General features: G+C 41.4%; 2 protein-coding genes across 2 annotated transcripts in view; one reads left to right on the top strand and one right to left on the bottom strand.

The window, feature by feature from the left end:
- GTF2H2 (general transcription factor IIH subunit 2) overlaps nt 1-27,897 on the top strand; it is a 459,966-nt gene that overhangs the window by 148,167 nt on the left and 283,902 nt on the right. The gene's annotated exons all lie outside the window — the stretch shown is intronic.
- The window catches only part of SHB (SH2 domain containing adaptor protein B), a 63,774-nt gene continuing 56,033 nt past the window's right edge, over nt 20,157-27,897 (bottom strand). Inside the window, exon 6 of the mRNA XM_068176928.1 lies at nt 20,157-23,527. Coding sequence (XP_068033029.1) covers nt 23,344-23,527 — 184 coding nt within the window. The 3' untranslated portion in view covers nt 20,157-23,343. The remainder of the gene's footprint in view (nt 23,528-27,897) is intronic.

Raw genomic sequence — 27,897 nt, 5'->3', positions numbered from 1 at the left:
TTTCTGAGCCTCCTGTTGTGTCTTTCAATTTTGTAACTGCCTTGTCCTCCATTGAATTTTTCTGTCTTATCTCATCTTTCAGTATCCAGGATACTCTAGGATCTGTGACTGGCATGAAGAAACAGTTATATCTCCATTTGAACAAGCTGTTTTCTTTCAATGATGTCACAAATGAGTCATTTAGATAATTTAAAGAATCACCATTGAGGGTATTGGCAAAAGCGCGTTCAATGTAAATTTGTGAAAGCATGACTTAAAAAAGTTTCGTGGCAAGGTTCACTCTATGACCTAGCATATAGATGAAGCATACATGGAAAAATTGCATTATGAGGCATAATTGGATTAGAATCAGTTTAGAATGATTCATACACAGTCTGAGGATGCAAAAGGGTAAGGGAGACCCCCTGTTGAGCCATGAATTTTTATGAGGACCCCCTTGCCTTCTAAACTCCTGATGGAGCCTAGGTACAGCTGACCACAATCTTAGTGCCAGCCCCTTGGTCAGTGGTTTATGTATAAAAGATTTGGCAGTGTATGATCACTGACAAATTTAACATTTAGGAAGAGAAGCAACAGGGTTTACTACAATTAGAACAATGACTTGATAACAGATTCAAGATGGCAGGCTCATGCTATACTTTATAGAGGACATTTAAATGAATTCAGACACACACAAACACAGATGTGTATATGGATATATACGCAAAAGGCACCTGTTCAGATTGACACCAAATGTGTTTGCATCACTGTGGGTGAAGGGTTGAGCCTCAAGGAGCTGGGTACCCACAGAGGCCCTGTTCTCCTTTTTCACTTACTATTCTGAGCTCTCAAACCCATGAATTGCTGAGCTCCAGGAGACCCTGAGCAAGAGTCTGGTGCAGCCACTGCAGCCCAGGGGAGCTCAAAGGGCTTCACTTGGGACTGTTGTTCATGGGGTTGCAAGTTTCTTGGCTTCAGTCATCAGTCAGTCTCCATCCTGGCCTCAATCCAGACCAATAATTTTCCTCAAGATTTCAGTAACAGTAATATTATTCCATTTGGGCTATGATTCAGGCAAATTAAGTTCCAAGGCTTTCAGGGTTATCTCTTGACCCCTTCCTTGGTTAGGCAACAGAATTTCCTGCTATGGACCAGGACAAGATGTTTTTGATAAGTTCAAGGGGAGATTCATCACCCGAGAGCAATTTATCAAGGACAAAGCCTAACAAGAATTCCTGAGATCTCAAGAGCAGTCTAGGAGATAGTAGGAATGCACCACCACATGTGCTAGAAGTCTCATTTAAAATGGTGAGTTTAAATGGGTTACTAATTAGCTGATCTGAAAGTAGACTGAAAAACTAAATTACACTGCTTCACACCTGGAAATGTAGTTTGTATAAGTAATTTGATATATTGGCTATTAACCTTATTCATATGAATAATCTCTGGTTTTATCCTTTGTACAGTGTGGATATGGAATAAACAGAATGAAAATAAGGAAAAAAAAATTATCACTGTAGTATTAATTCCCTGATATTACAGATCTTCCATTCCTCACTAGGTCTTATTTTGGAAAACAGTATCTTCTCTCCTACTCAAGCAATTGCAATTAAAACAATAACCCAGAGACACATTGACATCCAGATTTAAAAAATCCTGGCCATTATAGTACCGCCTTTTCTTCTCCTGAGAATGGGGCAGGAAGGAAGAATCCCCATTGTTTTGAGTGGAGGTGCTAGCTTCTGAGTTTGACACTGTGATATAAGTTGAGTTCTGTAAAATTGAGAACTCTTTTTTATGAATGAGAATGCCTGGGATTGATTCCCTGGCCCTGCAAATATAGCCATTGAATTATCCCAAAACTTGTGATCCAGGAGATGCTATAGTGCATTCCTTTGCTGGAAAGTTTGCCCAATGAGCTGGACGTTCATACTGCTATAATAAAGGGGCCAAGAGGCGATAAGAAAATTTCGCCACAAACAAGGTGCACCTGGCAGGAAAGCTGCTCTTTTGATATTGTCCTGGAGTGGAGTTTCATTTGAACTTTTCTGTAACATAGCTCAAACTTCAGTCTTCTGATTGAGTCTTCATAGGTGGCAAAGGCAAAGGTTGATTGGGAGCACCACCACCACTACAAGCAGTGCCTCAACCTGTCCAATTGGCTCTCATGCTTCTCTATGGCACAAAGACAGTAAATAGCTCACACAAGTGTTGACTGGCTCCAGTGCTTCTGTTAATGTTGTGCCAGGATTTTTGCTTTCCTATGGAAGTTAGAACATAAAATACCATTAAATGAGTGGAAACTTGAGAATAGGAACACAGGAGCTGAACTGAGAGTTTTCACATGGAATTTGCTCAGGGGAAAGTCACTCTCTTTGGCTTGTTTCCTGTTTTTTTATATTATTTCAGGATGAACAAGAGTTACTTGGGCTTTGTCAGATATTCACAGGGTTTTATTACTATACTAACTTCTACCTTCAGTATTTTCTTGTTCCATAGATAGGTTTTCCACTATGTTGTTCAGTCCTATTGTATTAGATCATTAAAGAAATATTTTTTTTTTTTTTTTTTTTAAGTTTTATAAAGCACAACAACATTCTGGAGTTTGACCAGCCATCCAAGAAACAAGTGATAACAGCAGGTAAAAATTCAGATTGAAAACTGAAATGGTAAATATCAATGGTATTTAATTATGTTCACATTCTTGATTCTATCCTACAGCTCAGATCCTATTCTACAGCTATGTGCTGTTGGTAAACTCAAGACATATTCAGGAATAGGGAATGAACCACTGTAGTGATCCTGAACAGAAGAGTATTGTTCAGAGCTAATGATCCACAAAACAACTATCCTGAGCAGATCCTGGACAGTGCTGTGCTGCACTGTGCAGAATGGATGCCTTGACCTTCAGTCCTTAATTGGTTTGACTTTTGCACTTCGACTTTTTCAGCCCAGAACTCTGCGACTATTGCATCCTCGCTGATTTTGGCAGCCTTTAGTTAAGGTACAGCCCAAGTCATAGCCCAAGATACTCCTGCTAAACTGAATTAAAAAATCATGGCCACTTGAACCTTTCCATAAATTAGCCGCTGCAAATTGACTCTCCCCTTCATCCTTTTCTTCCTCAGAATGATGAAAGACAGAGTCCATGGCCAGGTCTACAGTGCTAGGTGATTAAAAAAACAAAATTAGTTAGGCATGGGAAACATAACTTGAGTTCTATTGAAAGCAAAATTCTAATAATAAGCATTGAATACTTTAAGAACTTGATCATGTGATATGGTTAGTGAGTAGAAAATCCTATTTTCATTGTTTTCCCTTTCCCCTTTGAAGCTGTCCTTGTTCCATGCTGGCCATGGTGCTTCTTGTTTGGCTGAGAGTTTTGAACTTAGAAGACAGCAAAGATTCTTGTGTTCCCAATATTTAAATTATCTTAGGTCAATAAAAGGCCTGAAGAAAAAAAAAAACACGTAAACTTTAAGTATATGTGCAAAACAAGTTATACAAATGGCAAGTAACCTGAGAGCATAAATTCATGTCTGGGGATTCCAGTTGAAAAAATATACCTTCACTGGGCTCTAAATGTCACTGAAGTCTTTGTTTCAATTAATTATAAATTATTCTGATTTTCATGTAACTTGGTAATTATTTGTTGCTATTGGTCACATTACTTATGAGATAACTTTCAGTCTCATGACTGTTCACTTTGCAAATCTCTTGTTTTCAAGACCAGTCAGACTCCAACATGCAGCACGCCATGCAGGAATGGCCCATTGCAGACACGATCCCTTTTTGGACTTTAAAGCAATTACAGGTTTTTCTTGCAAGGAATCTGTATTATCTATATATGTTATCACTAATCCTACAGCCAAAACTGTAATGAAATTCACTTGAAAGCATTTTTCTGCACTTTTAAAGGCAGGATTTGTAATTGCTACTTCCAAGTGGGATGAGCAGGCCACTGTGGCATGGAACTATCTGAGTTTATGCTGCAGCCCAGGGATTTCCACATCTGTGGGGCCGTGCCATACATACAGAACCAAAAGGGATAATGTAACAGTTTGGGTTCTCCCTACCTTAGGCAGTGGTAAACCCATCTGTGGGATGCTTTTCTTAAGACCCTAGGTGCACATGGTGGGTAATGCAGGAGTATGAGGAAGTCAAGGGGGTTTCATCTTGGGTGAGAATAGCCAATTAATTAAATGGTATAATGTTATTTGCTATATCTATCTATCTATCTATCTATCTATCTATACACATACTGTATATTATAATTTCTATGGCTGCTGTCCACCCTTCATCACATCGGGTGCCTCACAGTATACATCTCCACAAGTACAGATTTTCAATTGCTGCATTAATGAAGAAGGGACTTTGATGGAACTCAATGAGCATAGTGGAATCAGAATTGTCTACAACATGCAACGACTGGACACTACACACCATCTTTCCTGCCTGATTGTTATGATGGTCCAGGGTCATGGACTACATGAATCCAACAGACCCTTACAGGGAAGCTCATAGACCTAAGAAATGACAGCAGTGGGTACATCAATCAAAAGAAAGGAAAGGTGATGGGGAGCGTAGGACCTGGCATGACAAAAATGGGGTAAGACGTGGATCCTCAACTGTTTTTTGCTGGGATGGAGTTAATTTTTGTCTTATTAGATGGCACAGTGTGTTTTGGATTCAGCAGAAGAATAATGTTGGTAACACATTGATATTTCAGCTTTTGCTAAGTAGTTCTTGCTCTAAATCAAAGACTTTTCAGTTTCCCGTGCTCTGCCACATGAGCAGGTGCACAAGAAACTGGGAGGGGACACAGCCAGAACACCTGATGCTAACAGGACAAAGGGATTTTCCACCACACAGAGTGTCATGTTCAGTGTATAAACTGAGGGGAGCTGGGCAGGTGTCACTAGTCACTGCTCAGGGACATGCTGGACACCAACCAGCAGGTGGTGTGCAATTGCACTGAGCATCACTTGTTTTTCTTCAGTTGTATTTTTTTTTCTCTCTCCTATTTATTACTGTTGTTGCTTTTGTTGTTTTCATTGTTGATGTTACTACTATTATTATTGTTGTTGTTTTTATCTTTACTTTGTTTCAATTATTAAACTGCTCCTATCTCAATCCACAAGTCTTGCCTCTTTTTTCCAATTCTTATTCTTATCCCACCATGGGGAGGGGTGTGAGTAAACAACTCCTTGGTACTGAGTTGCCTGCTGGGGTTAACCCATTACAACTGGTTGACACAGGTTGCACCTGCTTAATTGAAATTATCTCATCACAGAAAGATCCCATGCACACTGCAGATGTGGTGCCGGTTCATCAGTAAACCAGTGAACTACTGTAGGCAGACAGAGCCAGAAGCTTGCAGAAAACAAGCTTTGGAAAATGGGTTCCGTTGATTGTAACAAAGGCAAAATTAAACAGAACATTCCAATTATTCTGAAATATCTTAATCAGGTTTAGATAAATTATATGCATATTCATCCCTCCAGTATTAGTAAGAAAATTTCCAGTGTAAACTCTGACTTCTAGAAATATTCACAAAAAACAAAACAAAACAAACAAAAACAAACAAACAAAACCAACAAAAAACCCTCCACAAAAACCAGGAAATAAGAATATCTGGGGGAAAAAAAAGGCAAATAATCCAGGAATGTAATGATTAGTACTAGTAATGCATAAAAATGCATATAAAAGCATCAACTCAGTCATTATTGGAGTATAAACATTTATCTCTAGAACATGCCATACTATTTCAAATACTCAATCAAAACCATCCAGAGAACTTCAAGTGATAAATAAGGTCTCTTTCAGCCAGTGTAGAGGATAAAGTCCTCATTACTGCTATGTGGGTGACAGGATATATGGCATTAGCAGTTGCATGGAATTCCTTAGCAATTTTTTCAACAGTAACACAAAAAAAAAAGTCAATTGAATAACTTACTCTTCTTCAGATCTCATCTCCATGCCCCAGTTCTGCAAAATGCATAATCATTGTATAAATCCAGCCCACTTACTAAGACTCAACTTAAATCTATGAAAAAGCCACCCTAGGAAAGACAGACCAAAGAGCTGTGCTGGAGCTGTTCTGAGCAGAAGGAGGTGCTGAGTGGTGATTCTATTTTCACCCTTTGTTTCTCCTGCCTCGTACTGCCCTAACGATGCTGTGTGTGGTTCATAGCCTCTGAGGTTCAGAGGACACCTCTTTTTGAAAACATTTTGTGACCAAAGCTTTCAGATGCTATTGCTAGAGGACATGTGAAAATGCTATTCATGTAAATAATTAGCTTTGTGCTTCCAGAAGCCTTCTCTCACAGCTGGCCTCTGGGAGGAGCAGAGGGACATGAATAAGAAATAGATGATAGAAGTATTGAGTCAACTGTAATAACATGACTAATTTTACCTGGATGATCATTTCTTTCACAGCTTTAATGCATTTCAGAGAATACTACCATTTGGCCTCTGGTGGCTTTGGGAATATTTTATTCTCCATTTCCTAATATTATTCTGGATCTCATCCAGATAAAGAAATATCTTTCCTTAGTAAAGACACGGGCACATGCATTTGCACATATACTGCTTGTTTTACAGCCAATTAGACTCGCTGCATTATATGACATAGGAAAAATGATGAAAATTACATAATCTAAGTAAGACAACATGCAGAAATCCAGCATCAACCTTGCTTTTCATTGGAGAGACATAGCAGACCAGACTCAGTTATTGTCAAGAAATGAAAAATACCTGTAAGCTTTGTCTGCCCCATCCAAGGTGTTGCATTACATTTTGTGTCACTAAAACAACAACGACAACAACAAACAAGCATGCTTGTCAGGCACTTGTTAATGCTTGTTGAAATCACTGCTGTATGCTTAATTCCTTTTTAGAAAAGTATGGATAACTCACTGAAAAATTTTTCCAACAATAGCACTGAACTGGGCGGCAGTTGTGTATCACCTTTCAGAGTAGTTGCCTAAAGAGCCATTGCATCTGATGATACATTATTCCTCATTCTTTGCTCTTCATGAGTTAAAAACCCCGAAGAGACACAGACTTCTGGTTGAATTTAGTGCTGAGATACTTCCCCATTTGTTTTCATTAAAAGTTACCTGATCGTTTTCTGACTCACTCTTACTGAGAATATGAGCTCAGTGGAAATGTTGGTGAACCTACACTGATCACTAATGAGCTGGAGCTGACTTCTGCACTTCAGAATTATATCTTGCATTTATTCAATTATGACCCAGATTCTTGGAAAAAAACAGGTCTTGTACACAAATAGCTGAAGGCAGTAAAACTTTTAAGCATATTTCATAAGTCCATGGACGAAGTTTTTATTTATGCCCCTTGTATCTGGATTCTCACTGTAATCTGAAATTCAAGCCTTAGAAATACATGGTCAGTATTCTAAAAAGGAAAAAGAAAGATAATTATTATCCTCCTCACAACTGAAGGAAAACAAACTTGATTGGGTAAAGGTGATACCTGGCCTTATAACAGATCCAGTTTTCACTGCTTATCTAGACCTGCCAGCGTGATCTGAAACACTCCTGTAAAATCATCAAATTGAAGATTTATACTTAGTTGGGATTAATTCAATCTGACTGAAGAAAACCAAAGTTTCTGAGAACTTCTGTCAGAGATCTGGTTCTTACTGGTAGCGATGTCCTGGTTTCCATCTGATTGAAACAGCCGTAATTACAAACCACACTAGTTAGGTAACTCTCAACTGCCACCAACCCCATCACCGTTACCTGGGATATTTACATGGGCCGTGCTAGTCTAGCTCAGTCCAGAATATGGTATTGAATATGGTATCAGTTATATGTCCTGAACGGCTTTGACAAAAACTGACAGCTTAGCAAACAGGCAAGAAAGCCATGTGACAAGAACTTGGCGTGAAAACACACCCCAGAAAGGCAGACACAGCAGTGCGCTGTGAGGAGCAGAGATGCGGTTAACAAAGGCTGCCCCCTCTTGATGGCAGCATGAAAGCACTTTGCTGTCAATGGTGGCTTCACTGCAAAATGACAACAAATTGGGAGTGGCGTCCCCTGCACTGACAGCGTGATTCCCCTCTGGAAGGGATAATTATGTATGGGCTCTTTACGCCTGGTAAAACAGTTAAGTGATATCCATGCCACTTGCAGAAAAGCCTAGGTGAAGTGGGCTTTCCCGGTAAAAGCATGTAGTAATTAGGCAGATCCACATACCCATTCTCCCTGACAACAGGGCATGAAAGGACTAGATGGCTAGAAGCCATGTTTACCTTCTTCAGCTGCTATCTGTTCGGCTGCCTCTGCAGTTCCAGCAGTGCAATGGGGTTTGATGAAATTACAGTAATGTGAATTTGACAAGGTGTTCCCATGTTTATTGAGATGCAGAAGATTTTATGAGTTTTTCAGACTTGTGAGGCATTTAATAGGGCAGGCATCACTCCCAGGAGAAGGTATTTTTAGTTCTGTAGAATAATGCACTACCTCCACTGGTCTGATTAATACCATACTCAAGCTATCTGAACTGTCATGCTTTTCTCTTGCATTATTGTTAACTGCATGACAGATCACATTTCATTTCTCCAAAGCATAGCAACACATGCACCTTGCCTTGGCATCTGTCTCTGGCTTATTTTTTTACATCTGCTGGTTGTCTTTCAGAGTTCTTTCGCATTTAAATGCAGGTACTCATCAGAAACAAATCACCAAAACTTGCCTGGAGTGCCATTTTAAAGATGGAAATGGTTGGATAGGATGCCCTTCCAAACAGATTATTGGCCACATTGCCATGAGGAAAATCTCACAAGGAAAAACTCCTTGACTATTCTGCATGACTTTCCCTTTAATGCAAATTTCAGCTGTCATTGTCAAACTTTCTTGCACCTTTTCCTGTAACATCCCATCTTTGACATTTTCCTTCAAGCACCAAATCTTGTGAAGCTCTCACAACATCTGAACTTCTCTGTTATATTATTGAAGTACCTGCTTTTAAAAAGCTATTCTTAATTAAATCTTACTTTTCCACATCTTCTGTATATGTGACTGTAACAATTCTTTGACATATCATAGTTTTCTAGGTGGATTCTAGAGTCTGAGTTTTTAAGCTAATATTATGCTGGATCCTTCCTGAATTCACAAATGTCTCTGCCAAACAGGGAGACTTTGTAACAATCCTTCTTTAAACCACTTCTCCTACCTAGCACTTTCATATGTGTATTTTTTATTCAGATGACCTTCCCAATTTTAAAAACTCATGATTAGAGTTTTTAATAAATGATTCCTCTATTTTGATCGAAAATCTTGAGCTGGATACTTTTTTATTATTGCAAATAACATTTTCACTTTTTTTTTTCATTATGCTTACAATAATTTAAACTGGAAAAAAATATTCTAGCATAAAATGAACTGCAAGTAACAGGTTTTTGATGAAAGAGGAAAGCATCTATGGCTTCATGAAAATTTCTTCTTGAAAACAGAATGTAAAAATGAAGACAGTTGCTTTTCCATAAAGAAAGGCAATTTTCACCATCTGAGCAAAATCAGAGTCTTCAGTTTGGAATATATTCTCCATTCTATGTTTTTTAAATCAATTCACAGCACCATAAAGCTTCTCGAATGAAATTACATGCCCTCCAATATTTTAGTCAGCCACATGACCAAATTCCACTTAAATTAATCACAGCTGAAAGCCAATCAAATACAGCATTTTTTTTCTTTCTACATGTGATTACACCGTGGGACTCAGGAATTAATTGCCTGCATACTCAATAATTTACTCAAAAATACAAACTTTTGAAAGATTTTTTCAACTGCAGGTACTGCTGAACTTGAAACAACTGTTCTAAGTATTTCTGCTATGCTTGAAGTTATCTGGAATGCTACTGTAGAGTTTCCAAAAGATTTTCTGTCTGAAATTGACTCACTTTATGTAATGATAAAAATCTAATTGTAATTACAACATTGTGACCCATTCTAATTCTTCAAAGGATCCTTAAAAGAACCTGTCCCCATTGCATTGGGTAGCATTAGGTTACAAGGGCCACAAAGTGAAACGCTCAACAAAGCAGCTCCAGGACTGCAAAATATTTCTTCCTGGCACAGGAAGTGCAGTCACTATTTCCTTCTCAGCAGAATTGGAGCTGTGAGGTGGGTGATGGAGTCAGCACTGGCATAGAGCCTCGGGGCTTCTTTCTGGGATCCAGGCCCTGAACATTCAGCACATCCAGGGCTGGATTCCAGGTGAATCACAGCCTTGGAAGGCCCAGCTAGCTCTGTAGTATCCCAAAGCAGCTGGGCAGTGGCCCAGGCCAAAGAGGAATGCTTGTTGGGCTCTCGGTGTGTTCCTGTGGAAAGAGACTGGAGAGCGGAGACACCCCAGAGGCAGGGCTAAGGTCTGAGCTGAATTCAGCACGCTGCCTGGCTGAGCTCCCTCACCTCTGCCCACCTGTGCTTCCCTCCTCAGAGGGAGCCCAAGGCTGCGAAGTATTCCCTGGCACCTGGAGAAGGCGGGTGCAGGCTGTGTGAATGGAAACACCTTCATTGATGAACAGATGTCAGGACCTGACTGAGGCAGGTGAGCCAGCTCACAGAAGGCTCACAAACAAGCTGCTGGCTGTACCTCAGCAACAGGGCCCAGGGAGAGAAAATATGCCACTTTGTCTGCAACCCGGCAGCTGCTCCAAGGCACATCTCTGCTGAAAGCCTGGCCAGCTGTACACTGAGTTTCCCCGGAGCAGATACAAAAGCTGTAACTCAGTTCTCACCGCTACAGTTGCTGGCAATCATGAGGACTGACCTGCTGTGGCCTATTAGAGAGCCAGATCCCATCGCTGCTGCAGTCTTTGCATCTTTCAAAAACGGGCTAGGGACAGAAGGCTCTCAGGCAAGTAGACCTCTGAGGAAGATAACTCTTGGCTCTTTAGGAAGCAGAGGAACAAACCTTCATGGCTGGGTCAGGGAGGTGCTAGTGGGTTGCTGCCCAACTCCCTGGGCTTGGGGAGGAAAGCACAGTGGAGAGTGGCCAGCAGTGCCAATTGTCAGCTGTGGGGAGCCAAGGAAGGAGGTTTCAATGCCTCCTTCTCTGCTGTGGGGAAAGGCAAAATTTATTGTGAGGGTCAGCCTGGAATGGCAGAGGACAGGGCTTTCCCTGACATTGCAGGGGTGAAGTGGAGAGAGATGGGATTCTGATTGCAGCTGGGAGACACCGGACTCACAGAGGAGCATGGTGAGTGGGTCTGGTTGGGATGTAGTCAACTTTCCTGGTAGCAACCATTATAGAGCTGTTCTTTGTATTTATAGCTACAATGGTGTTGATGGAACACCAGTGTTTTGGTCATGCTGAACAGGGCTCACACAGCGTCAAGGGTGTTTATTCTTACTCCATCTGATGGCCAGTAGGCTGGAGGTGGACAAGAGTTTGGGAGCACACATAGCCAGGACAAATCAAAGGGGATATTTCATAATCAAAGGGGATATTTCATACTATGTGATGTTGTACTTGGCAAAAAAAAAAAAAAAATAGAAGTTAAGGATCATGGGAGGGATTTTTTATTAAGGCGCTTGTCTTCTAAAGTAATCACTATACATACTGAGGCCCAGCTTCCCAAGACACCACCTGGCAATGAAAATGAGAGAATAAATATTTTTGCTTTGCTTCGCTTCCACACACAGCCGTTGCTTTTCTTCATTGAACTGCCTTTAACTTGACCTTTAATTTTTTCATCTTATTTTCTCCCCTGTCCTGTTGAGTAATAGAGCTGCTTGTGGCCACTTGGCATCCAGCCAAGGTCAACCCACCACCATCTTTTTTGGCACCCAGCATGTGGATTGAGCCAATGGGAATTCTGAATTGAACATGCTATAGCTATAGCAGTTATTAATTGGCAGGTTTCTGTGTCTTTGAAGCTGGCTCGCTGCACTGAATACCTCTTCATTCTGTTGAGCTTTGGAGCATGTTAATATAAACGTTGTGCACTTAACTATGCTGGGGAAGTTATCTTGCAGACAGAGTGAGGGAATACACCTCCTCTTCGCTGAGATTGATACTGGTAGTTCTACTGCATGGACTTCCACAGTTTTTGTTCACCCTTATGTGAGGTGTTTAGTACTACTAACTGATATAATTGGGGTTGTGGTAAAAACACCTTATTCTGTACAGTCTGGGAGGCTTCATGTATCCTTGCCATAGACTGCCTGAGGACAGTGTATTTCAAGAGCCCAAAAGGGCACCAATGAGCTTTCAGTGTAGCCATCATGAATATGGAGAAGGTTAGACAGCTGATTAGATTGTCTGGGCTCTCAGAACATTTCTCTGTTGTGGCCTTACTGTGGGTGGATGAATGGCAAGCTGATTGCCCCCATGACAGTGCACCAGCAGTGATACTACAGCAGCTGAGACTTCCTGGTTCCCACCTGCAGGCTGATTCACCCACTGGAGACCCAAAGAATGATCATTGTCCTTTAAATATATCATATGGCCCATGCAAAAGTCTGGTGGAGGGTGAAAATTAACAGGGACTGTTGTGTCCTGAATGAAGATGTCACACTTCTGCTGAGTTCTGCTATACTTGATATGCTGGAGTCCCTATGCCAGCTGGAGTCAAGGACAGAGAAGTGGTACGCTACAACAGATATTATCAATGGTTTTTGCTCAATTCCTTTGGCAGCAGAAGCAAAAATTTGCTTTCATGTGACAGGGTGTCAGTACACCTGGAATGAACCCCACCAGGCTGGACGCACAGTCCTACCATGGACTACTCAGAGGTGCATGGTCACCAGAATGATCCCCCTGAACACTTATCATACATCGATGACATCAACAGGTGGGATAAAAAAGCATGCTAGGTGGGCAGCAGGGTTTATAGGGGTAGGAGTCCATGATTTGATCTCTGAGGAATTAAGTAGCAGAGTCTCTAGAGTATGGTGAAGAGGTCACCATATATGGGGGTTTCTTTTGGTGTTGAAAAAACAGTTGGGACTAGCGGTTAGAGCAAAGCAGGGCTAGTGAGCAACAGGGCACCTGGGCTCCCTGGAAAACAGCAGGATCTAGCGCTCCTTTCCCCAGCCTCAACTCTTACAGGACGTAGCTTCTGCCAGTTGTACCTGTGCTGAGAGTTGATGGGTATGTCTCCTTCCTTGGTGTTGTAGGTGGTTTTGCAGCGATATCCCATTACTTAGCTGAACTTGGATCTTCAAAGGGTCCTGCTGAAGTCTGCCTCACGAGGGAGCTGTGTTCCCAGGAAAAGAGAGTGTGAGTTGATGTCCCCCTGTACATCAGTCCTGGAGACCCAGAATGGGGTTGAAGGAAATCTCCCTTCCCTCTTCCTGCACTCCCTATCTAAAGAGTGTGTCTCTACACAGCCCGTAGTTGCGTCCCATAGAGACACAGCAGCAGGGAACAGGAGGATTTAAGGCTGGGGGGGACAGGATAGGGCAATATGAGCCTACAGAAAACAAGATCACTGTCTGCCTGTGGGAGGGATCCACTTCTGGAGGAGTTTCCTTATGCCCTGTCTCTATATTGAACAGAGCCCCATCTCAGGCCAAGCTGGGGTGTGTTCAGTCCTCACAAAACTGGAGGAACTTCCCTGTAATCCAGTAGTGCCTTGGCATTAAGACCTGGAGAATGTTGGCAGTCCTAGGCAGAGAGAAAACACAGCCCTATCCCCTTCTGCCCCTTCAGAGTCCTGGGGATTGCACTGTCTGACTGGCTGCATCAAGACCAAATATGCTGTGAGTGGACACAAAATTTAATTTTGCATCAAAATGTTCATTTTTTTTTTAATTTTCCAAGATTCAAACCAAAATATTTGACAATTACATTTCAGCTTTTCAAGTAGGTAGGCAAAAGGAGGAGGAATGGGAGATTAAGATGAAGGAAAGAAAGAAGAAACACATCTGGAGAGACAAATATAAAAACCTAAATAAGCACAAGCAGGCCAAACACAACTTCCATTTTAATTGTTCCTGTTGTTGAAATAACCAAAATTCTAGGATTCAGTAACAAGAAAATTCAATATGGAGAAAAATAATTGTATGATGAACGTTAAGTTAGGTTTTAGCATTAAAAAAAAATTAAGATTAAAAATAAAATTTAGATTGAAAAATAAATCAAGAAATAGTAATAGTCCCCACTATAATTGATCTGGGTTTGATTAGCATGTCATTTCTTTAAAAGCAGGAAAATTTTGTTTTGCCCATGAACCAGCCTGCTTCTGCAGATACTGAGTGGCCACAGCTGTAAATGGAAGATGTAAAAACTGGAGGAAGGATGTAGATGCAAGCACTTGGCAGCTCAATGTGTAAAACACAGAGCAGTTCAGCAGCTTTGGCCATCCTAGAATAATATCTCTTGCTGTCAAGCTCCATTTTCACATGACCTTTATAGAAACAAAAACTGCAGCTGGAGCAAGATGCAGAGTTATTTTTTGTCTCTCTGTTTGTTTTTCCTGGCGTGATTCTGTCTCAGTCTCGGTCCAGTAGTAACACAGCAGGTGCAGAGGAATGTAGAAAGCCTGACGCTAAGCCTGAAAACCAAGGTGATGTGTCAGGATCAGGGTCAGAATCAACAAGACACAAGGCAATGAATTACAGAAGCGAAGATACTACAGATGTAGGGGTCAGTAGCAAAATCTGAATTTAAATGCAGCTTCCAAGTGCAAAAGGAGCATGCTCTCACCTTTAGTTTTTTTCACCAGAGCTCCTATTAGTGACAGAGCAGACACTGGACTCTGCAACTCAAGCTCTTTCATTCAGCCAATTTTCAGCACCTTGAAATCAGAATTATTCAGGCAGTCACATGGTGACAGCACAAAAGACAAGTAAGAGAAGGGACCTCTGGGTAACAGAGGTGAAGAACAGCCTTAATAGCAGCAAAACTGATGCAGCTAATGGCTGGAGGATGCCTGGGACACAGTAATAATGAAATAATAGAATTAAGGAATGTGGTTGGAACTACCAGCTTGGACTTCTGTTGGGAAGCCTTTGGCCTAGGTGACAGTCTCTTGGAAGGCACTACAAAGAAGGTATTGAGGTGCTGGGGTGAGTCCAGAGAAGGGCAGTGAAGTTGGAGAAAGGTCTAGAGGATAAGTCCTATTAGGAGAGGATGAGGGACCTAGGGTTTTTTAGTCTGGAGAAAAGGAGGCTCAGGGGTGACCTTGCTGCTCTAAAAATCCCATAGAGAAAGCTGTAGCTAGCTGGGGGTTGGCTTCTTCTCCTAGGCAATTAGTTACAGGATGAGAGGACACAGCCTTAAGCTGTGCCAGAGGAGATTCAGACTGGATATCAGGAAGAATTTCTTGATGGAAAGGGTTGTTAAACATTGGCATGGTCTGCACAGGGAGGTGGTGAAGTCACCATCCTTGCAGGTGTTCATGAAAGGACTGGACATAGGACATGGTGGAATGGTCTAGTTGACAAGGTGGTGATCAGTCAAAGACTGGTCTCAATGGTCCAGAGGTCTTTCCCAGCCTAAAGGATTCTGTGATTCTGTGCATTCTTGAAGAACAAAGGAATCTAGGCAGGCTTTCAATTTTTGAAGAAAAAATCTTAAAGATGCAGAAGTACTGTCCCTGAATGCCAAAAGATGTGTGGTGGAGGGGGGTGGGGGTGGCGGGAGGGGGGAAGAAAACCAGTCTGAACAAGAGAGTTTTGGCTGTAATTCAGTAAAGAAAAGAGTTTATGACCTTTGGAAGAAGTGAGTCTCCGCTCAGGAAGACTACCAAGTTCCAAATTTGTATGGAGAGAAAATTTAAAGGGCCAAAGCCCAACTAGAATTTAATTTGTCTACGGCAGTAAAAGACAAAATGTTTCTATCAATACATCTGGTGATTTGGAAGACATAGATGGGAAACAGAATGATGGCTTAATAATCCAGGGGGAAAAAATTTACAATCTGCTACACATTTTAGACACACACAAGTCTATGAGGCCAAATGGGTTCCTCCCAAGGGTACTGAGGGAGCTTCCACTGAGGTGGAAGAGCTCATTGAGTCATTTTTAATCATTTAGCAGTAGTCCTGACTAACCAGGAAGGTCCCAGGAGAATGGAAATTGGCCAATGTGATGCCCTTCTACAAGGGCTGGAAGAAGGATCTATAAGGTGCTGGAGCACTATAGGCCTGCCAGCCTGGGGAAGGTCATAGAACAGATGATGCTGAGTGCCATCATACAGCATGTACAAGACAACCAGAGATCAGGCCCAGCCAGCAAGGATCTAGGGAAGGCAGGTGCTGTGTGACCAATCTGATCTATGACAAGGTGACCCAGTTAATAGATGAGGGAAAGGCTTTGGATGTCGTCTATCATGACTCGAGCAAAGCCTTTGACAATATCTCCCACAGCATTCTCCCAGAGAAACTGGAGAATTACTTAGATGGGTGCTCTGTTTATTGGGTAATGAAGTGTCTGGATGACCAGGTCCAGAGAGTGGTGGTGAATGGAGCTACATCCATCCAGTCACAAGTGCTTTTTCCAGGGATCAGTACTGGAGACAGTTTTGGTTAACAGCTACTTCGCTGATCTCGATGAGAGAACTGAGCATACTCTCAGTCATTTTGCAGACAACACCAGGCTGGGTGGGACTATTGACCTGCTGGAGGGCAGGAAGGCTCTGCAGAGGGATCTGGACGGGCTGGATTGATGGGCTGAGGCCATGTGAGATTCAATAAGGCCAAGTCTCAGGTCCTGCCCTTGGGTCACAACTTCACTCAGCACTACAGATGCGGGGCAGGGTGTCTGGAAAGTTGCCCAGCAAAGGACCTGGGGGTGATAGGGTCGACATCTGGCTGAACACAAAGAAGCAGTGTGCCTAGGTGGCTAAGAAGGCCAATGGCATCCTCGCCTGTATCAGCAATAATGTGGCTAGCAGGACCAGAGCAGGGATTGTCCCCCTGTACTCAGCACTGGTGAGGCCACACTTTGACTTCTGTGTTCAGTTCTGGGCCCCTCACTTCAAAAAGAACACTGAGGTGCTGGGGTGTGTCCAGAGAAGGGCAATGGAGCTGCTGGTGAAGGGTCTGGAGCACAAGACCTGTGAAGAGCAGCTGATGGGACTGGGTGTGTTAAGCCTGTAGAAAAAGAGACTCAGGGAAACTTCAACTCTTCAACTACAGGGAAGGAGGCTTTAGTGAGGTGGGGGTCAGCCTTTTCTCACAACAAATGAGAGGATGAGAAGGAACAGCCTCAAGTTGTACCAGTGGTGGTTTAGACAGCGTTAATATGGAAATAATGCACTACTGAAAGGGCTATCAGCCACAGACCAGGCTGCTCAGGGAAGTGGTTCAGTCCACTGCCTGGAGATATTTAAAAGATATGGCATTTAAAGACATGGATAAGGGGTGGATTTGGAAGTGTTAGTTTAAATGTTGGACTTGATGACCTAAATGATTCTCTATAGATATGTTTATATGGAAATAAAAACAGTCTTAATATGTAGAAAAAATAGATTACAAGATTTTATAGGCTGCCCTCTCTATGAATGGATTTAATTACTGGAGGTAAAGAGTAAGATGATTTCAGAGGAAAGTTTACTACATTTGTGCTGAAAGGAGATTATGAACAAACAACAAAAGTCAAAGACATTTTTTTACATGGCCCTTATTTTCACAGAACTGGTAATACTCAGGTTGAAATCATGGTCCATCCTGGCCATACAAAGTTACTAACTGGAATCCTTTTATTACAATAATTTATCACAATTATATCACGTAAGTTTATATTTTAAAATAATGAACAATAATTAATTAATAAGAAATAGAGAATTTAGAGCTGGTTTTTGCAGTAAAAGTTAAAATGAAAGTGCAGAGTCGAAATGAAATCAGATCCAAAAACATTTTAGACATGGATATCTGTTATGTCAACCATGAGAAATGTGACCTTCCTGTTCCACAGGACAGTCCAGAAGAGAAGTTGGTTTGATCAGTGTAGGCCTTGTCCTATGTGGTAGACCACATAGTCTGGGAGAGAAGTCAGGAAGGTCAGTGTATCAGTTCCAGCCTTACCGTGTGCAGTCTCTAAGGTTGTAGGGTCCCTTGTATTTCTCCCAAGGTATTCCTGAATTCTCCCCTTTTCCTCCCTAGGATTTTGTTTGAAGTCTCTTCTGAGTCTCTCTGGATTCTCATAATTTCTTTAGTCTCTCCTCAAAATCTCTTTGTCTGGGTTACTTCTTGTAGGTACCTTCTGTGTCTCTCTTGAGAGGCCCTGGACAATATCTGTTACAGACTGCTAGAGAATGCCTGGTTCCTGTATTCAAATCCTCTCAGTATCTCACACTTGACTCCTGCCTCACTGCCATTCAGTCTGCCCTTTCTGAAAGTATCTCCCCACTTTCTCCATGACACTTTTACAACTTTCACAGCAGTTAACAAGCTGTTTACTTGTAAATGGTTCTCTTAACCTTCTCTATTCTTTCATAGCTAAATTTCAGCCAGGCCCCGCCCATACTACCTGACACAATCTAGCCATTACTCTATAAACAATCCTATAATTCTTCCTATATATTAATTTTATATAATCATCATGTTTCAGTCATCCCCTTGGCTTATGCAATTCAGCAGATTTCCAGACATCATTTTGATATTTCTGCTGTGGTTAGAACCATTGTTTCCTGGGGGTAGACTTGGGGAATGGGTTAATACAATCAACTTACCAACAAGCTTCACCAAGCTTGTGTCTTGGAATTGTCAGCAGCAACAAGTGAAATTCAAGGACCCTGAAAGCAAAGGCAATGTTTGATCTAATCTTATCACTGAACTAAATACAAAGGTGCAGAGCACTGAAGTCACCACATTATCTCTAAATTGTGCATACCTTGTTTGCAGAGGAAGCTAAAGGCTCGAGACAGGAAATCACATGCTGCAGAAAATTGGATTGTACATGATCATCCCTTGCAACATATGAACATTTCTTTTCAGTTGGACTTCTATTTGCTTCATTTCAGACCAACAGCTTTGCTCAGCTGCTGTGATTTCCGTCCTTACTTTCTTCTTACCTTCTTTCTGAGGCCTCCAGAAATAAGTAATAAAAGAAAGCAATATGCGGTATTTTATGTGAGATCATTGCAGATCATTAAAAAAGAAAAAAAATGTATGAAAACCAGTTGAACCTCCTTTTTATTTCCTTCACTCCTTGCTCAGACTAGGAGTACACACAGTTCTGTTCCAAATCTGCTTTGTTTTACCCTTTCTACAGGGAGATAGTAGTGTATGGAGTGAGGTCTTCATTTATTTAAAATTCTGTTAAGACCTTGGTTGTTTTGCTCAGGCACCACTTGAGGTATCGCCCAAGGACAGCATGAATAACTTACAGCAGCAGAGAACTGAGTCCACCAGAGTATAGCTTATCAGTATAGCAGTGTCGAAATGGAATCAGAGACTGGATAATGGATATAATTTGTGGACTCCACCAACATTGCCACATGGTGTTTCTGTTGCCAGCTTGAGCCATGACATCAAGATAAAGTGCAAAACCCAATGGAATTCTGAGGAGCAGCACACAAATGTGTCATCCTCCAAGCAGTAAGCATTTTCCTCAGAGTATAGATTCAGACCATGTTCTTTGAGAAGCAGAAATTGTTTTGTACCTTTTTACTTAATTCAGCCCTGTACTTTGCATCCTGTCTCTGAAGACTTAATTTCAAAGACAGTAATCTGTTATCAAGTAGAGAAACTGTGGTTATGACTGTACTTCCACAAACCTAAATGATTTTCCAATTATGGAAGGAGCTGTGAAATGCAAGCTTGGCCACTAAAGCTCTCCTACACATCATGCAGATGTTCACAGCCTTCACCATGCTGTGAAATACTCATCAAAATAGAAGCCTAATTAACACCTCTTACAAAGACTGCAAAAAGTGACTCACCAGTGTTATGCTGTTAGCAGCAATAACTGGATTCCTTGGACACCATCAGCAATATCATTCACACGTGGACCCATGTCAGCCCTTGCAAAGGTGCACATTATCAAGAGATAGTCAGGGTAGAACTGAGATACATGATTTTCCTGACTCCAAATTACAACCCAATGATTACTTTCACAACACAACACAGTTGTGACAAACAGTTGAGACAAACACAACACAAGCTGGTCTAAAAGCCTGCTTCAATTATTAGCTATTCATGGCAATCTGAGTACACAAGGACAACCAGAGGAAAAAAAGGGAGAGGTTTATGCTTTTTTTTTTTAAATAAACTTTTAATGTGCAATATAGGCATGATCACTACAAGATCGTCCACCTATACGCAATACTACACACTGTTAACACACCGCATTTTCACTGTACATTAAAAAAATCTGGGAAGAATATTCCTTCACTGGAAAAATATCATACAATCACTTAAATAAACAGAGACAACATTACAGTGCAAACAAAATCCTGGTTTTATTTATTCTGCAATTACTGAGTACTTTCTAAAATAAAAGTCTTTTAGAAAAATAATAAAAATTCCCATGGACAACCAAAATGTTCTGAGATGATTTCCTCTTACTGAACCAAGAACCTTGATCTGATCCTTGAAGCTGTAATAAGCAGTATACTCATTTGTATGATGCACATTCACATAATTTGTATGAAACAATAGATCCCAACCCAAATTTTGCAGACAGCAATAAAATGGCACTTGCTGGCTTCGTCTGACTTTTGATCAGACCCATGACAAAAAAGGTCTGGTACAACAGTTATCCCCATGAATTAAAGACAAAGTGCTTAAGGAAGCCAGACAAGGCCTTGGTTAATGATGCTATTGATTTCTACTGGTAATTGCTGTTAGACAGAGTAGGGGCATACTTTTTTTTTCCCTTTAAGGAAGAAAACCAGACTATGGAACAGCAATCATGCCAGATTCAATACGCAAAAGAAGAAATAACACATATTTCTGTCCCAAAGGGCATGATAGTGTTGCTCGAGCCCACAAAGGCCAAGACTCAGAGCAGATGTCACCTGATTCCTAATCTGTGTGAACTCTGCCACCCTCATAAACTCCTACTCTGGTGAGAGAACATACTAACTTAAAAGTGCCTGTATGCTCTTGTCAGTTGGGTGATGTTAAGAGAGTAAAGACTTTAGGGAAATAAAAGAAGCAGGTAGGTGAATATGATGCCTTAAGTTTTACCTTTCATATTTTTCAGATTCTATGCTGCTTTAGTGTGTAGCTCTGAGCCTCATATTAAGTGTTGGCAAGTTCTCTTCACAGAGTAGCTAGACAAAACAATTCCATTTCCAGCTTGACCAAGGACAACTGTTACAAGCTCCAGGCCCAAAAGTATAAACAACAGTGAATTGAAGAGAGAAAACAAGGAGGATGGAACTTCATAACCTAAATCTGTAACTGGACAATTAACCCCAATATGCTAATGGACCAAAACTTATAAAAGTGTGAGACCTTGTGACTGGTGGTCCATTTTGTGACCATTTTGGGTTCATCTTGGGTGTAGCCCTGGCCAGGCTCTTACATTGCCCAAGGTGTATCCTTTAAGGCCTTTTAATAAATACCTACTTTATTCTTTAACTCTGTCTAGCCTCTGTTCTAGGTCAGCCTTCTCAAGGCATCAAGTACACGAAAAGGGAATGTTTGTTTTCACTTGGAGAGCAATGTTGTCCTCCATTGAGGCACCCTCCTTGGAAAACTAGAAAACCTATTTCAATGCAGCTTCCAATTCTGGGTGAGACAGAGAGTTTGACCCACTACCATTGCTGCACAGAAGGACACTGGGCTCTTCACACACATATGATCAACTTCTGTTCAATCTGCATTGGATGCCATTTAAAGAATAAGGCAGGCTTAAAAGGAAACAGAATATTTAGCACCAGTGAGAGTATATGGGTCATCCTTGAGGTTCTTAACAGATTAGACAATACCATGAAGAACTACTTTTACAGGCAGTAAGTGGTTATTCCATCACAATTTTCAGATTTGCACTTCTTTCTAAGCATACATAAAAAATAGTAGTAGCTAAGAAAGCTGAATTAAATAGCACACAATTTCACAGTCCTATTGCTGTCTGTAAAATACATAACCTGCATATAACCAGTTTGCTACTATACTAGCTGATGGGTTAATTCACAACATTCTAGATGTATGTGGGAGATAGCACACAACATGAGGACTATAAGACTATAGATTCCCCAGTTCCAGTTTGTGTACAATTATAATTTTTCACTTATCTCACTGAATGAGCACGCAGAGCATGTAGAAAATATGTCCCAAGTGGATGGGCACTGATTTGGCAGGACTAAGATACAGAGCAGCTTCCCCAGTGCTTCTGGCTGACAGTGACTGAAATACAGCAGGAGGCAGGCTTCTGCTCATGGTGAAAAAGAGCACTGGCCAGAAGGTATGTGCCAATGGGGCTGTGCCTTAAGAATGCCTTGGCAGACCATTGAGACCAGAAAAACAAAATTCTGCTCTGCTACATACTGCAGTTCTCACAGCTGCAAAAGCCATCTTATGGAAAGGCAGTGTGATACACATGTTAGCCTGCTATATCAGTAGGACAGCTGTTTGATCCAGATGAATGAGCAAGTGAAGATTTTGCCTACTAAAGCTTTATAAAAGCCTTTGACCACCCTCATGCATAAATACTAACCCACATATCAAAATTACTTATCCTAACTACTTAAAACATTATGGTGTAACTGCCCCGAACAGAATTAGCTGCCTGTACCTACAAATGAAACTTGCAAATGAAGACAGTAAACATTAAGATATTATTGTACCAAAAAGGATAAAAATATATAACAAACTACTATTTAATTACATCCCCTATTCATAAGTAATTGACCATTATTTGCTCTCACAAAACTATTTTAGGATTGTGTGTCTAATAGAAGTTCAATATTTGACTACCCCAAGAAACTGCATTTAAAAAAATCCCAAACCCATCAAGCTATGTGACCAGAGCCAGAGACTTGCTTGCTAAGCAGCTCCTTCTCAGGTCCATCAAGAACACCCTAGGGTCCCTCAGAGTAAGGTTACTCTTTCTCATGGAGAAGTTTCTCAGGGTAGCACTGAGTTGGTTTTTTACTGCTGAGAAGAACTTGTTGATTCTTCTCAAAACATGAAGGAAGAACTTTTGTTGGGAAGCACTTTCATTCACATAGGAAGTCTGGGAAGGTTATCTGCTCTCCTTGCACTAAAATAAGTGTTCTTTCTCTTACACAGCAATACAGTTCTAGAGGCATGATGCAGCACAAGTGTATCACACACACAGTCCCTAGACAACTCTGCAGAGAGCCCACATTCACAAGACTAAATGCTGCCTCTCTCCATCATAGACTCAAGCTCTAAATTCTGGCAATGAATTCTGTGCAACCCAGCTTATCTCTCACCTCCCAACCACAGGAAGGGGTGAGACTAGGTTATTAGAGAGTTCGTACAGCCACAGGGTAGAGCAAGGACAAGTGTTCTGCTCCTTTGATAGGCAGCTTTTTTGTAGTGTAGTAGTGGATGACTTCAGGAACACTGTCGAAGGGAGGGCTGTTCTGACCCAGGATGTATTTCTCTTTGGTTTTCGTCAGCTTCATATGCATAAAACCTTGACTGCTCCTGCAAGGAAAGCAAAGTGTAAGTTCATGCTTGTGCATAGGGAAGAGGGGCGCAGCACCACAACAAGCTCTCCTTATGGCGGGGAAAGTAGGAGTACAAAATGCCAGTAGTTGTTGAGTGGCAGGCCAAGACAGCGGCCAGACTGACTCCAACTGCTAGTTGCAAACCCCCATGGACATTTCACCACAAAGGCAGCCTAAGGTAGTATTTTGTTTTCAGCACCTGTGCTGCCTTGATCCACACGCACGGCTATCTCACACAGAAAATTATCCAGAGGCGTGCCAGAAGACAATCCATTCCCTTCCCATGGCCCCTCTCTCCAGCCCCTTCAATATTTTCCTGTGAACACTTATTTTCACTATAGCCAGTCGTTCCTTCTGGACCCAAATATCTGTGGTGTTGGCCTGTCAGAGGCCTGATGGTCCCTTCATAGGCACAAGCAGGCCGTGAACCTTGCTTAGCTAGGCAAGACAAGACCTGTCCTGTTCTACCCTGGATAGCTTACCTGTGGATGCCTCAGGGCAGACCTCGCCCATTCTACCTGGGCAGCAACTGTTCAGAACAGATCTCTGTGCGTAATCTGGTGGCTTCAGGTGGGAAAACTACTCCAGGTAAGCATGTTCCCAAGGTTCACGGCATAGTACTGCTTTAGACTGAGCACTATACTGAGCAAGGGCTGCTGTCCTGTGGTCTTTCTGCAGGCATGTTCTTTGAGGGAAGGCTCATGATTATGCAGGTAGGAGAAAAGTGTCATGGAACTCATGGAACTGCCCTGCCTGCTCTTGGCAAAGCAACCTGTCCAACAGAATTCCACTCTGATGGGGTAGCACCCACACTGCCATACAGCACCACAGGTAAAATAGACCTCAGCTCTTTCCAGAAGCGACCCTTCAGTATCTGCTGTCTTAACATAACATACAGGCTACTTGAAAAGTGTAGAGTTCAGCTAGGGCAACACAAGTGCAAAGAACAGCTCCTACACATCAAGATGTTAAATGAGGCTTAGAAAGTTTTTACAGCTTGTTTGATGTCCCAATCTCTAACCTTCTGGCTCCAAGCAATTGTTTCTTCTAGATGTGTCCAGAGGCAGAGACAGTAGTGTTAAAATTGGAGTTGGTCTGTGTCAGCAAAAAAACCCAATTCGAGATAACACAGAAAGCTGCAGCAGGAAAACAAATTATATTAAAACCAGCTTCTCTAAAATCTGACATATTCTAGTTAGCAGGTGCAGCGTTCCCTTTGTAAGTGCCTGTATCATAACCAAGCTCCTATCTTTCAGATGTATTCAACAATTCTCTGATGAAGAGAAACCTGGTGCACAGAATCTATGGCAGGCATTGTAATTATTGCTCTACATGCTTAAAATCATGCTTTAAATATCAATTTCTTAGTGGGAAAATATATCTTTCAAGTAATAATTAATCTCTAAATTATTTCCCTTAAATAAGAGTGACCTCTTTAAATACTTATTATGAGGACAGATGTATTGCTCTCTTTCTTCAGCTGACTATGAATCTGCTTTGCCACAAAATGACTTAAAAGTGTGCAGGTACATTATTAGAATCAGGTGCATGCTAATTTCAGAAGTATGGCAAGGACTGAAGAATGATCTTTTAAGTGCACTTTAGTGCAGAGAAGGAAAAGGCACAAGCATTTTTTGAACAGGAGTGTTCAGGTTTTGAACAGGAATGCATATAGTATGAACAAATTGCTACAAGTCATGTATTCATGACAGACAGCTGTTGCTTCCCCAAGAAGGACCTATGTATATATTCAGGTTTGTGTAGCACATAGTTATTGAGTTCACACAAAAAGAATCCATGCTATATATCCTGACGGGTGAGCCTTCTGGAAGGCCACACTGTTTGTGAGGGTGAGGGAAAAAGAATGTGAGCTAAAAGTTATGAATAGCAGGCTAATGGAATGTAGACAAGGCTAATCCATAGCTTCTGCCCTTGGGATGGAACAAACCCAATCAGCAATGCAAGCTGGGGCATAATGGGCCAGAAAAGGAACTATGGTAGGGAGGACACATGGTGGAAAGGAGACTGATTCAATGATCTGCCCATGAAGGCCAACTGCAGCCCTGAGTTCCATAGCAAAGTGCAGCCAGCTGCTGGAAGACAGTGACTACTACTTCTACAGAGCACTCGTGAGACTGCATCTGTAACTGGTGAGAGGGTGTCCCATGATAAAAGAGATGTCAGTACTGGAGCACGTCCACAGCAGGACCACTAAACATGGTCTGGGGATGGGAATACCTGACATATGAGGATAGGCTTGAGGGAACTGTGCCTGTTTAGTCTCCAGGAGAAGAAAAGGTGGGATGGAGGATGTCAGGTTGCAATCACCCACTGCCTAAAAGGGAGAGTTACAGAGAAAACAGAAATTTCTCAGTCAACAAGCACAAGCTGCAAGGGAGCTCCCACTAGACATAGGGACTTCTTCCTTGTAGGAGTCCTAGAGCCTGGGAACCAGGATAAGGCAGGTGAGAAGGGTTTTATCCTCACAAGTTTTCCAAAGCACTCAGCAGCCTGATAAGCATGTTCTGCTTGGAGTAGGGGATTGGACTAGACATCTCCAGAGGTCCATTTTCAACTACATCTCTCTAGGCAACTGGAAGGTATGTTAAACAGACTTCAAAGCTTTGCAGTGTCTCACACGCAAATTTTCTGTTCACAAAGGAGTAGAACTGAGAGGCAAGAACTTTCAATCAATGAACTGATTTTGCTTACTGCTAGTGTTTGCAGCCAATACCACATTGTTACTGATAGACCTGATCTCTATCCTGGCTACTTTCCTGGATGTCCAGAACTCTTTAAAGTGAGCATTATTTTCAGGCTTACTGGTGGATGAAAGCAAAGATTATGTTTTCAAATATTTTCCTCCTTCACTCCCTTTCCTCCCTCTTTTAGTGTCCAAAAATTACACCGTGAATGTGCTATCTGCCCTCCTTGTTTCAAAGTAACTGTCACTGGTTGCAGGTAGACACATCAAACCAGACAATTCTCATCTTCTATAATGTAGAACAAATTAAGTTGGAAGAAAGTCAACTCAGCACCTTGGAATCATGCCCTTGAATTAAACCCTTTCAACTGTAAACTATTCTGTGAAACTATTCACATCTACACTAAGGATCCTTCTGTGCTGTCTCACCTTCTCTATTTGTCCTTAAAATCTGTCTCACAGTCTCCCCTCTTCTGGTATGCCTGGACTCAGAGAATCAGTGCCTTTAGTAACAGGTAAGGGCAAAATGCATCTGCACTTGATTGACAGCACCAGTGCTGCTAGACCAGTGACTAGAATTACAGAGACCACGTCAAAAAGAACCTGGAAGTCATACTCCCTCTTCCTCTCCTCCAAACACTGATTTTAGTATGTAAAGAAATTACTGAAATTTCAGGTAATGACAGAGAAAAAAATCTTAATGGTTGAAGTGATTGCAAATATGTTTCTGCTTAGTTTTTGAATCACTGTTGGAGTCTACCTGAACAAGTGCCTGACTGAGTAGTCCTGGTTTTGGAATGCCTATTTTTCAGCTCAGCAACAACTATTAGAATTTGCTAGCCCCAAGGTTTTCAAAGATAAGAATCTAGATAGTGATCCTAAGTTCACACTGGTGAACACTGCTGAAGAGCTGGTGCCTTATGTGAACACTGGTGAGAGCCAGTGCCTTGAAGAGACAAGACATACACATTTTGTAAGACAAGGTGCTGCGACCTGAACTGCAGCATGTGATGTTGTTACTGTGCGAATTCTGAATGTCATTGTGGTTTTTCAAATGTTGCAATAACTCTTCACCACATTTGCATTCAACTGACAAACAGTGACAAAACAATGCTACTAGAGACAATATTCTACCCTTTCTTTCCTTTTTACAACCATTCCCATGAGTTTCAAACACAGAAGAAAATTGCTAATTGCTGATCCCTGCACCAAATTTCTTTGGAACTCTCAAGCACAGATGTTTACACAGACACAAACTTGATACATGACTAATAGTCAGTCACACCTTTTTTAAAATGTTTGGCAACACAATCATAACACCAAGAGACTTTGAATTGCAACCTCCCCACATATTTTCTATCAGTTTTTAAAACCCAGTGAGGATGGGAAAGGAATTGGACAGACAATTAATCAGACTGTGCTTTTTTGATCTTATGTATGAAGTGTGATAAAAGCAGGTTGAATAAATATTAATGAGATATTAAACCTAGTATTTTTTACAGGAAATATTAATGGCTTTGATTCAGTGTTTACAATCAGAAAGTTTGGCAAAGTCTTCTGAACCCTATTTTTGCTGAAGAAAGCACTTGTTTGTCAGAAGATTTTCTGCATTAATTTTGATGAAATATCATTTGCATAAAGAA

This window comes from Anomalospiza imberbis, chromosome Z (assembly GCF_031753505.1).
Source record: "Anomalospiza imberbis isolate Cuckoo-Finch-1a 21T00152 chromosome Z, ASM3175350v1, whole genome shotgun sequence".
NCBI lineage: Eukaryota > Metazoa > Chordata > Aves > Passeriformes > Viduidae > Anomalospiza > Anomalospiza imberbis.
The sequence above is the reverse complement of the archived record's forward strand: the minus strand, read 5'-3'. Positions and strand labels throughout refer to the sequence as shown.